Source organism: Rhinolophus sinicus, chromosome 3 (assembly GCF_057876585.1).
Source record: "Rhinolophus sinicus isolate RSI-liver-muscle chromosome 3, RSI-T2T, whole genome shotgun sequence".
In the NCBI taxonomy this organism is placed as follows: domain Eukaryota; kingdom Metazoa; phylum Chordata; class Mammalia; order Chiroptera; family Rhinolophidae; genus Rhinolophus; species Rhinolophus sinicus.
Genome location: NC_142503.1, coordinates 49,041,653 through 49,055,575, shown reverse-complemented (window position 1 = coordinate 49,055,575; position 13,923 = coordinate 49,041,653). Strand labels below are relative to the sequence as shown.

The following is a 13,923-nucleotide window of genomic DNA, read 5'->3' as shown; positions in this document are numbered from 1 at the left end:
AACTGGATTATTTATCTTATTGTTGAATTGTAGGTTTTCTTTGTATATTCTGTATACAAGTCCTTTATCTGATATATTATTTGTAATTATTCTCTCTCATTTCCTTGGTTGTCTTTTCAATTTCTTGATGGCACTGTTTATAGCACAAAAGTTTTTAATTTTGATGCGATACAATGCATCATTTGTTTTTCCTTTTGCTTCTTGTGCATTTGATGTCATAGCTAAGAAACCAGTGCCTAATCTGAGGTCCCAAAGATCTACTGTGTTTCCCCCAAAATAAAATCTAGTCAGACCATCAGCTCTAATGCATCTTTTGGAGCAAAAATTAATATAGGACCCAGTCTTATTTTACTATAAGACCAGTATGGTATGGTATGGTATGGTATGGTATGGTATGGTATGGTATGGTATGGTATGGTATGGTATGGTATGGTATGGTATGGTATGGTATGGTATGGTATGGTATGGTATGGTATGGTATGGTATGGTATGGTATGGTATGGTATGGTATGGTATGGTATGGTATGGTATGGTATGGTATGGTATGGTATGGTATGGTATGGTATGGTATGGTATGGTATGGTATGGTATGGTATGGTATGGTATGGTATGGTATGGTATGGTATGGTATGGTATGGTATGGTATGGTATGGTATGGTATGGTATGGTATGGTATGGTATGGTATGGTATGGTATGGTATGGTATGGTATGGTATGGTATGGTATGGTATGGTATGGTATGGTATGGTATGGTATGGTATGGTATGGTATGGTATGGTATGGTATGGTATGGTATGGTATGGTATGGTATGGTATGGTATGGTATGGTATGGTATGGTATGGTATGGTATGGTATGGTATGGTATGGTATGGTATGGTATGGTATGGTATGGTATGGTATGGTATGGTATGGTATGGTATGGTATGGTATGGTATGGTATGGTATGGTATGGTATGGTATGGTATGGTATGGTATGGTATGGTATGGTATGGTATGGTATGGTATGGTATGGTATGGTATGGTATGGTATGGTATGGTATGGTATGGTATGGTATGGTATGGTATGGTATGGTATGGTATGGTATGGTATGGTATGGTATGGTATGGTATGGTATGGTATGGTATGGTATGGTATGGTATGGTATGGTATGGTATGGTATGGTATGGTATGGTATGGTATGGTATGGTATGGTATGGTATGGTATGGTATGGTATGGTATGGTATGGTATGGTATGGTATGGTATGGTATGGTATGGTATGGTATGGTATGGTATGGTATGGTATGGTATGGTATGGTATGGTATGGTATGGTATGGTATGGTATGGTATGGTATGGTATGGTATGGTATGGTATGGTATGGTATGGTATGGTATGGTATGGTATGGTATGGTATGGTATGGTATGGTATGGTATGGTATGGTATGGTATGGTATGGTATGGTATGGTATGGTATGGTATGGTATGGTATGGTATGGTATGGTATGGTATGGTATGGTATGGTATGGTATGGTATGGTATGGTATGGTATGGTATGGTATGGTATGGTATGGTATGGTATGGTATGGTATGGTATGGTATGGTATGGTATGGTATGGTATGGTATGGTATGGTATGGTATGGTATGGTATGGTATGGTATGGTATGGTATGGTATGGTATGGTATGGTATGGTATGGTATGGTATGGTATGGTATGGTATGGTATGGTATGGTATGGTATGGTATGGTATGGTATGGTATGGTATGGTATGGTATGGTATGGTATGGTATGGTATGGTATGGTATGGTATGGTATGGTATGGTATGGTATGGTATGGTATGGTATGGTATGGTATGGTATGGTATGGTATGGTATGGTATGGTATGGTATGGTATGGTATGGTATGGTATGGTATGGTATGGTATGGTATGGTATGGTATGGTATGGTATGGTATGGTATGGTATGGTATGGTATGGTATGGTATGGTATGGTATGGTATGGTATGGTATGGTATGGTATGGTATGGTATGGTATGGTATGGTATGGTATGGTATGGTATGGTATGGTATGGTATGGTATGGTATGGTATGGTATGGTATGGTATGGTATGGTATGGTATGGTATGGTATGGTATGGTATGGTATGGTATGGTATGGTATGGTATGGTATGGTATGGTATGGTATGGTATGGTATGGTATGGTATGGTATGGTATGGTATGGTATGGTATGGTATGGTATGGTATGGTATGGTATGGTATGGTATGGTATGGTATGGTATGGTATGGTATGGTATGGTATGGTATGGTATGGTATGGTATGGTATGGTATGGTATGGTATGGTATGGTATGGTATGGTATGGTATGGTATGGTATGGTATGGTATGGTATGGTATGGTATGGTATGGTATGGTATGGTATGGTATGGTATGGTATGGTATGGTATGGTATGGTATGGTATGGTATGGTATAATATAATATAATATAATATAATATAATATAATATAATATAATATAATATAATATAATATAATATGACCGGATCTTATATTAATTTTTGCTCCAGAAGACGCATTAGAGCTAATGGTCTGGGTAGGTCTTATTTTCGGGGAAACACGGTATTATATTTTCTTCTAAGAGTTTCATACTTTTAGTTCTTACATTAGGTCTCTGATCCATGTTGAGTTCATTTTTGTGTAGGGTTGAAGGAAGGGGTTCAACTTCATTCTTGGCACGGGAATTTCCAGTTGCCCCCAGCACCATTTGTTGAAACGACTATTATTTTCCCATTGAACTGTTCTAGCATTTTGTTGAAAAAACATTGACCATAAATTTGAGGGTTTATTTCTAGACTCTCAGTTTTAGCCCATTGATTGGTATGTCTATCCTTACGCTAGCTTTACACTGCCTTCAGTGTACTTCCTTTTCCATTCTCTTTTAATCTTTAAGATTGGTGGAGAGAGTATCTGTTTAATGCTGCATTTTCATTCACATTGCTAACACTTGCTAATTGGGTTTTTAAGAAACAGAGAGGAGGCCTCAAGATACATTGCTTCAAGGAAACAACTATATCCAACTACTCAGTTTTCATTATACTTATTTACTTGTAAAGTTTCTGTTTATTGCAAGGCATACCAGTTCTTCCACCAAGGCATGCCAGGGGTATTTTGTTTTAAAGCAAAGATATATACTTTCCTTTTTCTTTTAAGGATGAGTTGATTTAAAGAAAGACATCATATAAGTAATAGAGGTGATATAGAGAACAGTGAAATCTGCATGGATCGTACATAGGATACTTTTGGGGGAAGGTAAGTTAGAGACAAGAATAAAATAAGCAAGATGGATACATTTATGATCTTGTCCTCTGCAGAGATTTGGCTGCTGTCCCTGGAAAAGGATGGTCAGTTTCTACCCTTTATTCTGATAATTACAGAACATAAAAATTGCCTGAAAAGGTCTCATTAAAGAGCTTATTTTGAGGTTCTACATATTTGTTGGAGAACAAGGGGCAGGCCACAGGCTTGGCACGTCGTGCTACTGCTGTGCTGGTGTCTGCATGTGGACACCTCTTCAGTTGAGTCAGACAGTAAACAAGACAGTCTTTACAATTACACAACTCCCACGTTATTACAACTGCTTCCACCCTAACACATGAAAGAATTCCAAAGCAGTCACAAGCTATGTTTCCCAGGATTGGATTCTGTTTTCAATTTTTGTTAACAAAAGGAACAGACTATTTCTCCTTAGAGAGTAACAGTCTAAATTAACACAATAACATTTTCTCTGTGCTGTCCTTGGGAAGGAAACTCTCGTTGTAAAAGAGAACTTCCAGCACTTTTCCTGCATGAGGATACTGCCCTTAGCAAATATGCAGCCAACATGTGGACATTTTCTTTGAAATGGATAATCTACCACAGAAATAGATCAATGGGTCACTGCTCAAACAGGAATCTGTCCACTTGCTCCATAGAAAGTTATTTTATAAATGATGCACTGCTGAATATGTTTTCTTTGTGATTTGGGGTGTTTATTGAGAAAAGAAGTATAGCCTCTTTGTTTAATCCACCAATTCGTGCTTTCTGTTGGTCATTCAGATGTGTCTTTGTTTAGGGTCACTCACAATACTTCTGGAGAGCTTGTTGCAAATGTGAGGAGGTTCCCTGTTCCAACGCTGAAAGAGGGAAATTCAAAGTGGATCCACTTTCTTCCAAACCTATAGTCAAGCTTTAGTTTCTTAGAAGAGCTGAATAATAAACGCTGAAATTTTGAGCAGTCAATGTTGCCATTTGTTAGTATATCTCATTTGATGGGGCCAGGAGCAGGACCTTTGAAAAGAGTGTATTTGTTTTGCTTTCCTCCTACTTGTGTGTATCATCCGAAGTTGGGTGCGTCCTTGACCAGGGCTTCTTGACCTTTAGTGTGTATCTGAATCGCCTGGGATCTTGTTAGACTGCAGGTCCTGGGTACATTCTGAACACATCTCCAGGACCTGGCTTGGAGTAGCAAGATCCAAAACTATTCTTGGAAAGGTTCCCTGTGAAGAACCTCGATTTTTCAGGAAATAAGTTCCAACTGGTTTTTTAAAAACAAGCAAAAACTTTCTCCATGCTTAGCCTCCCTTTTTACTTTAAATAATTAAAAAGCCACATAAGGCTTCTCAATGCCAAGCAAACTGCCCTGCCCTCAAAAGGCCCCTAATACATGCTCATGGCTCACGGTGGTGGGGATGTTTGCACGAGGACCAGATTGACACATTACAACATTGCACAGACTGAAATGCCTGCTTCTAAGAAATGGGGGGTTTTGGAACAACACAGTGATTCTTTGTCGGCAGCTATTGTTGGGTGGGGGTGTCCTCTCTTCCTAACCCTGAGCAGCCTGTTTATTTCCTATCTCTTTATGTCCAAATATTAGAATAAACATTCTCATTTTTCCAGAAAGTTACTGGAAAAGCTGAGAGGATTCCTGAAATGGAGAGAGACAGAGTATGTGGATTCAGGCAGTGTGGCCTCGGTGGGTGGGGAAAAATACCAGGGCTCATGGCTTCCATCACACATTCACAATCTGACTGTCAATGGATAGTGAAAAGTAAACTTTCCTTGTTTTTGAGAAGGAATTTTACTAATACGTAAGAGTCAGGGAATACATACTCAAATATTTCTTAGGATTAAGAATATGAGTATTAGCACATGCTTACAGTAAACCCTGTAGAGAGACTACGCATTTTCAAGAAACAGATGTCTGAACAATGGACCCATTGCTAAGATGCTCTTCCAACCCCACTTACTGAATGTGTGCTGATGATTTCTTCAATTGAAATAAAAATGACTGGTTTGCTGACTGTCACCACATCTGTGTATTTATCCATATTAAACTTTTCTTCTGGCTCAGGGACATCACATGCTTCTTTGAAATATTTCCTAACAACAACAAAAAAGTCTTAAGACAGTCAAATTTGTGAGTTAAACAGCTTCATAAATAGTGAGAAAATCTTGACTGATGGCTAGTTCTTTGTTTTCTCCCCCAAACCTTGGGAGGACTTGTTATAGCATCGTCTAGGCTGGCTCTGAACTGTGGAAGCTGAGTCCAGGTTTCTAGATGCTGGACCCAGCCCCTCAGAAAGGAATGGAGAGAGCAGTAGGGCCCTGCTAGTGACTCAGTATAATCAAATTATAGGCACATTGTTTAAAAAATATGATTTAAAAAATAGACCCTGAAATTTAAGCAAAAATGTCAAGGTTGATGTTCCTTGATGTAAGAATCAAGATTTTCTAGAGAAAACAATCCGAAAAACAATAAAATTGTCTCCTTTAAATGGCACAAGCTCTTGGGCCTTCAGTACCCAGCAACCCTTCAGAGGTTCTGTTAACCAATTTGACAAAAATTCGAGTTAAGCCTCCTCCACTTAGTTGATCTAAACAACCATTGCTGGCTGCTGGGAAGGCTGTTAAGGATAGACACATAAACAAATGTGTACAATGCCCAGTACTCAGACTCTAAAAAGTCTGCTCTTTTAAGCTATAGCAAATTTAGACAGAGAGACCAAGCAAGCCAGCGGTGCTGCTATCACAGCTTCAGCGTGATCCTTTGCACCGGAAGAATAGGTATTATATCCTATAAAGCTGTAAATGTTTCAGTTGCCTCAAGTCATTTTTGGCATATCTCCTAAGGCTCATATACCAGACTTATACACAAAGGCTTAAACACCAGAAATGACCTCTACTTTTCCACCCCAAGGCTGGAGGTTAAATGGCAGGCCGCCATGCTGGGGGGCGGGGGCGGGGGAAGAGCATGTTTCCATGTGACAACTGGTCTTCTGCACCCTTTTGGCTATAATTTTTCATGAGTTGCTGAGCTATACAAAGGATAAATATGAGTGGAAGAGAAAAAAAATGACATTAAGAGGAGGTGAGGAGAAGGTTTTGGTTTTGTTTCTTTTGAAATGAAAAAGAGTTGGGAACATAGATGGTTGATAGGAATAATGTGAGAAAAAAAGAAGTAAAGGGCAACTGTAATAGCAGATAAGGGCTAACAGGGAAATGGATATTACGTTTTCAGTCAGTGAGAAGACCTAAAATTAGCAGCTTGAGAAATTGCAACTTCCTATAGTAAGAGGATTTGGGGATTTTTTTTTTTTTCCACAAGAGGCCATACATGCCAAATAGAGATTCATAATCATGAACTATCTTTGCCAGTAGATAAAGCACTAATCCAGAGGAAAACCAAGGAATAGGAAATGATCATTTTCCAAGTGAGGAGTGAAAGAGGCCACATTTATGTCACACTTCTATGACCTACTGACTAAATGGCAGACAGGAGAAAACAATGAATGCCAAGATGAACGTGCTTCCTCAGAGAGCTTCGGGTGAGTGAATATTTCTGCAGGACTTAACTCCTTTCATGTCCCTGTCCAATGATTAGTGATATGCTTTGGAAATGCATTTGAAGTCAACAGACTTACGTGTCACACATATAATTAGGAGCAGTTTGAGACTAGAACACATATAATCCTCAACAAATATAAAAGCTGGGTTTTTCCAACCTTTCAAAACCGAATACCCAATTTCCTACTATTGTTTGGTGCAGACAAGGCAAGTTTTTCCTGATTGGACAAGTTCTTGAAAACAAAACAAAACCCTCTTAAGTTCAACAAAGCAGAAATCAACTCTTTTGATTTTTCAATTCTCACTACTATAAGCCTGTAGCATACCACCAAGATTAATATTTCATTTTGTCGACAGCAGAAACCATACATATGGGGACGATACAATGTAACAGGGACACTGGGGCTGAGGGTGGCATGGGCAACACCAATAGAAGTAACCCAGCCTGCTCATCCCTCCCTCCTCTTTCCCCAGTGCCTACTGGTAGAAGAAATGCATGCAGCCACCTGACATCCTGTCTCCCACCCCCAACTGCAGCTTTGGGCACAGAACACACATTATTTTTCTCCAACAGCTTGCAAGTTTCTCCAAAAGTAATGACCCCTCTCACCTGAACTTTTGATATGTCTCTGATAAATAATTGTTCATAGATGAGAGATGCTGATTTTCTCCTTCGAACAGCTTATTGGAGGCTGCATGCTGAAGGATCTTGGCCACTGATCCCAAGTTTCTCCTCTGGTCAGAATTTATCTGACCTCCGGCTGTCATGTCGATGATATCAAAGCCGTCTGGAGCTACGATAGCTGGGTTCATGTACCGATAGTACAGGAGGTTTCCAACAATCTGGAATGATGCAGAAGAAAAGACTATTTTTAAGAGAGATAATTCAAGGGTTTGGGTTTTTTTATAACAGTAAATATTAATTGACATTTCCCAAGAAAGCAAATTATTTTGTGTTTTGAATTCTAATGAGGAGTGAAATAAAAGTAGTGAATATAATCACATATTACTCGTATAGTTAAAAAATTATTTTTGGTGAAAAGTATGCTATTGCCCTGAAAATGCTCTAATATAAAGAATCACAATAATGTATGACATCTCCAAATTAACCTCAGCATAATCAATAATCACGACAGTCATTAGAAATAGAAGACCTGAACTTATATAAATAGTCATACAAGGGGAAAAGAAATCTTACAAAATGGTGTGTTGGTAATTTTGGCTCATACCCCCAAGAGAAGCTATGGTGAGATTACTCTTGAAAATCTACCTTTAATAGCTCATCTTCTGTTGCATCGGGAAATTTCTCATGGATCGAATTCTTCAGTACTTTGGCTATATACCTCAATCCATAACTACATGTAAAACAGATGACAAAAGAAAATAATGGAAAAAGGCTAAGTGAGGAAGAAACACACAGCAATTGTTCCAGTCAACTAGAGCCCAGCATTTTCCTAAAAATTAAACATAAAATGAGATGGTAACGGAATCACAGGACTTCCATGGATGATAGTAACAGTACTGGTTTGTATCATTCCCTCTTCGGAGAATAGTTATGAATTTCAAATGCAAATATAAGCAAATGTTCAAAATAGTAAACAAAATATGAGAGAAAAACTCCTACCTTCAGTACCAAGGTTTATTTTACTTATTATTTCAAGAACTTTCAGCAAAGAATGTTAAAATTGCTACATATACAACTTACGGCAGTAGATCAAGGGAAGAAATGATAGAATTCAGGACTTTGTCGATGACCCTTCTCAGGTTCTCATTGGATGCCTCCAGTTTATTTCTCACTTCTGGGTATGTCAGAGCTTGTTCTGTTGTCACATCATAAGGCAGATTGCTGAAAACACAACAAGGGCTTTAAATTCATGGAGTTCAGATACAAGCGTTTGTATCCTTGCCAAGTTGATTCAAGCTTTGTATAGTGAACTGGATTTTGCCCACTGACTCCAATGATAAAATGTTAGCTAAGTGAGGGGAGGTCTCACATGCCCAGATGGTACCCTCGGCCACCAGTAGAGCATGGGGATTCCAGGCTATCCCTCTGAGATCTTCTGGCAAAATAAGTGGCATACTGAGGTAACAAAGACCCAGTTAACTTTCTCTTTCCCTTAAAAAAAAAAAAAAAGATAAAAAGCAGTGTGTTCTTTACAGAAAAAAATTGCATGTATCTAAAGAAAAAAATACCAACTCGTAGGCAACAACTTTTCATATCTTAGTCCATAGTTTTCTGGGTCCTCTATGCATGTGTGTATATGGGCCTCACACCCGCATAAGCATAATATATTTTGTGTACACACACATTCCATGCGGATACTGTGCGTGTAAATGCTTGCACATTTCTTTTTTTAAACTACAACTGAACTGAAAACTACATCATGAACATTTTTCCATGCCAATAAATATATTTGTATACCATGATTCTAAATAGTTACTTTCTACCCCGTTATGTGTTATACAAACATTTATTTAACAAATCACCCAAAGCTAAATATTTTGACTTTCCCCAACTTTTGCTATTACAAACAGTGTGTGAAAACCACCCATGAAATTCTCTGTGCATATCTTAATGATTTTACAAGGTATCTTTTTGCAGGAAATAAAAAGCTGGGATTGCTTAGAGCTATAAACCACCACCTAGAACAAGACAATCCCACCGGGCTTATTGATGCTCACACGTTAAAGTTACTCACTTAGTAAGTGTAAAAAAGTGTGTACTGTCTGGCGAAGAGAAGTGTGTTCCATTTCTAGGTCTCAATTTAGAAACACACAAAGAATAACCAAGGGAAAGAATTACAGAAGTTGTGGCCTTGGGGATCAACTGGTACTGAGATGTGACAATATCGTGTATTATCAAGATGAGCAAGAATCGGGGGTGGCTGGATGACTCAGTTGGTTAGAATGCAAACTCTCACCAACAGGGTTGCCAGGTTCAATTCCCACATGGGCTGGTGGGCTGCGCCCTCCACTGCTAGATTGAAGACAATGAACTGCCGCTGAGCTGCCAGGGGGGCAGCCACATGGCTCAGCTGGTTAGAGCGCAAGCTCTCAACACCAGGGTTGCCGGTTCAACTCCTGCATGGGATGGTGGGCTGTGTCGCCTGCAAAACGGTGACTGGACTTGGAGCTGAGCTGCGCCCTGGAGAAACACACTGTTCCCCAATATTCCTCAATAAAATTTATTAAAAAAAAACAAAAAACAAACAAACAAAAAAAACGGTGAGCAAGAGTCCAAAAATGTGACAGGCATGATGTGTTAAAGGGAGGGAACATCTTGGATTGAAAACAGACTTTGTATAGTAGATTTTGTTCTTTTAACAGTGCTTAATAGAGTTTAAGAACATATAAATACACATGTAAAAATGATCATAAAACATGACTGAAAACCAACACCTTCCTGGTTTTGTTACCTGGCTTCTCCAGTCTGTGTTTCCAGTTGGTTCACCCAAGCCTTGTACACATCTACAGGGTTTGTATTGATGATCAGGGACTTGTCATCGATGATCTCTCTCACGACTGGAGCCAGGAGCTGGCGCAGCGTGTTCTGTCCACGGGCCCCTCTGTTGAAGCTGACGACCATCTTGATGACTGTAGGATTTCCAGTAACAATGTCCTGTACTTGGTCCACCTTCGACCTACAAAAAGCCCAAACCAAAACAAAATGGTTTGTCTCTATGGATAGAGTTTTAAACAGTATATATTCTCTCTGGCAAGGAAGGGCTTTGTGGGGCTATATTTTCCTCCATGGAAGATCAAAGATAGTGTGATCTAAAAGGAAGCTATCATTGGTAGCATGAGTGTTTCTCATTTGAGAAATTTAAGGATTTAAAAAGAAGTTCTCAGCCTTAATTTCAATCTAGAAGGCAGGAATGAACTGAAAATGGACCAAGACTAATAATACTGGGTGCCATTGTAGAAGTGTTGTGCCCTCTCTAGTTAACCAAATTTCAAAAATAACTTTCTTGATTGAATGAACTATCTCCACTGCTTCAAGTCCCATTCAAATTCTACGCAAGGTGGCTTCTCGCTACATCACATGGGGGAGAAAGGTCTTCTTGACTTCCTTTTGCCAACTCCTGTCTCCTCCCTTTCACCTCTGTGAAACTTCTCACCCTCCTCCCACTTGACCACTTTTTCTGTTTCCACCTGCTTTCCCTTTAGGGTCTGAGAGGGCCACATTCTCGCCCTTACCTAATTCCATTTGTTTATTTTGCTGTCTCCTCTTCCCGCATTTTAATTGTCTTCTTTCACTTTCTACATGCTCTCCCCTCACACCTCATTCACACACACAACTTCAATTACTGTCTCTCTGGAACTGATCTCAATGTCTAATCCCCATCTCCTTCAAGAACTAGTCCTGAATTTCCAGTTTCCGACTGGACATTTTCACCCAGCTGTTCTACTTAGTGTGTTAAAAATCCTAACTATCTTTTTCCTTCTTACTTCCCCATTTCTCTGACCTGTGTCACTCCAATTCATCCTGTTCACATACAGCCAGCGGATCAATCTTCTAAAAACCTAACGTGGTCATGTCAGTATATCCTTAAAAGCCTTCACAGCTTTCTGGAAAGTAAAAAGCCTCAGCACTCGGGCCTGGCCTCAGGTCTTCCATGATCTGGCCCAAACTATCTTTCCAGCTTCATTTCCTGGTAGTCACTAATTAAGTCAGATCTTGGTGAAACTAATCTATTTTTCTTGTACCTTGGCCCATGCTATTTCTATCACCGTTGTGCTTTATTTCCCTTTTCAATTTCTTCTTATAAAACTGTAGACATTCTTCAAGGTTTTGGGCCAACTAACTCCTCTTCCTTAAAATCTTTATCAATTTATCCAATTGGAACTTTTCTTTCCTTCCCTCTGATGTTACACTGTGTATCATTTATTTACCTCTTACCTTATTCCATTGCACAGCATTACTATTTCTTATGAATCCTACTTCTCATGCTGGCTTATAGACACGCTGAGGGCAGAGGTGCCTGGCTAATATGCTTCAGACCACTAGGAACTAGCATAGCTTCAGGTATCAAGAAGTCAGGAAGGCAGTTCAGGTTCACTAGTTGGGTAAGGGCATTTCTCATGTATTTTTTTCTGGCTCAGCTCCCTACACATGTTTTGTTTGTTTGTTTGTTTTTTGTTTTATTAACTGAGTAAGAAAATAAATTAGCAAAAATAAGCTTAAGTTCCAGTAAGAAAGGAAGACTCTTTAGCAGAGATCCTTATTTTCATTTCACCCATTTATGGCGTTATTACTCACAGAATTTTTACTAAGTTAAAATTTCTCACTGACTTTCAAAAAGTTCTTGATTTTCAGCTGTTGTATGGTTGCAAAACCAAAAGTTAGTTTAGCACTAGAAAAGGTATCACTGGTGGGAGAAAACTTTCCTGAATATATCTATAATGACAGAGAAATTTCTCAAGAAATTTGACATATTTTAATAGTATAAATGACTTATAAGAATCAATTTAAATTATTTTAGTAAAACAGAGATAGCCACTACTAACAAAAGGTATTCATTGGTATTTTTACATATACGAAAGGTTGGACTATTCAGTTTACGAACTTTCCACTGTGTAAGTGCATGGTGGAAAGTTTGCGAACTTAATTGTCCTTTTCATATATTTGCATACGTACTTTATTTCTTCCTCCAGAGCAGTTTTAAAAAGCTTGAGGAGTAGATATTCTTCTCGTTGATTAGAAGCATAATTGTATATTGTGAAAATAACAGTATCCATAAATTTAGTAGACTTGTTCTGCGGCATCTGAAAAATCAGCTTAGCGAGGTATGAAGGATTGGTCTACAATGAAAGAGGAAAGAAAAAAACCCAAAAAAACCCCACAAAACTATATGTTAATATATTATTAAATCAGGAGTATCCAGTTCCCTGCTCTTCAATGACTTAATATGTATACAGCAAATAGAAGAGTATCTGGCACAAAGTAAGACTTTAAAAGGTATCAGCTAATATTAATACTATACTATAAGCGGTTATATTAGAAAGTTACAATAGCATTTAAATTATATACTATGTGATGTATACTTAATAAAATATAATTGTATTATATACACTGTCCACTGTTAACCATTTTGAGCCACATATTAACATTTATTGTAGAGATACAGAAGAGAGAGGTGGTAGCCAATAGAATCTGGTATCCGAAGAGACTGGCAGGCATGGACCAAAGGCTCAGCTAAATATACTGTCCTGGAAGGACTGATAAATAAATGAAGGAAACACATCTCATATTCTGAGACTAGAAAGCAAAAGAAAAGAATATGTTTCCATGTGGCGACAGTGGGATGGCCATGACATTTTACAAGGAGTAAGAATGTAGGGGGGAGGTAGGGAGGCTAAAGAGAGAGGTGAAGGTCAGGATAGCTGATGGGTGAAATGCCAGAAGAAACTGACAAGAAAAAGAAAAAGACAACTTAAAAATTGACAAGAATTTTTTAAAAACCTGAAATTTCAGGGGCCCAGAGGGCCTAGCTGAGTGAGGGTGGAGTCTATGACACCTGTCTTCACAATGATATGTTTTTTCTCTAGTAGCTACAGCAACCAGATGGAGGTTAGCAGAGAAAAAACAGTATTTAGGTTATAGAGAAATTAATTTTATACTCCCACTCTTCATCTTTGTTCTGATGAGAAAAGAAAATTTTCCATACATTGAAACTAATATTCATTTAATATACAGTCGGCTCTCTGTATCCTCGGGTCCACATTCATGGATTCAACCAACCACAGATCAAAAATATTCAGAAAGAAAAATGTTGTTACTGACATGTACTACGCAGTCAGGCCTACGACGGCTGCATCTATTATTCTGAACGTGTACAGACTTCTTTTCTTGTCATTATTCCCTAAACACTATAGTACAACAACTATTTACAATGCATTAGGTATTAAAAGTAATCTAGAGATAAAGTGTACAGGAGGAGGTGCATAGTTTATATGCAAATATTATCCCATTTTATGTAGGGGACTTGAGCATCTGTGAATTGCGGTGTCCTTGGGGGTCCTGGAACCAATCCCCCATGGACACCAAAGGACAACTCT

The 13,923-nt window shown here is 38.6% G+C and overlaps 1 protein-coding gene across 1 annotated transcript in view; it reads right to left on the bottom strand.

Moving 5' to 3' along the window:
• IQGAP2 (IQ motif containing GTPase activating protein 2) overlaps positions 1 to 13,923 on the bottom strand; it is a 268,669-nt gene that overhangs the window by 23,504 nt on the left and 231,242 nt on the right. The window contains exons 23-28 of the mRNA XM_019728145.3: positions 12,503 to 12,666; positions 10,281 to 10,505; positions 8,570 to 8,710; positions 8,135 to 8,219; positions 7,475 to 7,707; positions 5,268 to 5,400 (exon numbers count right to left, since the gene is read on the bottom strand). Of these exons, the coding sequence (XP_019583704.3) occupies positions 5,268 to 5,400; positions 7,475 to 7,707; positions 8,135 to 8,219; positions 8,570 to 8,710; positions 10,281 to 10,505; positions 12,503 to 12,666 (981 nt within the window). The remainder of the gene's footprint in view (positions 1 to 5,267; positions 5,401 to 7,474; positions 7,708 to 8,134; positions 8,220 to 8,569; positions 8,711 to 10,280; positions 10,506 to 12,502; positions 12,667 to 13,923) is intronic.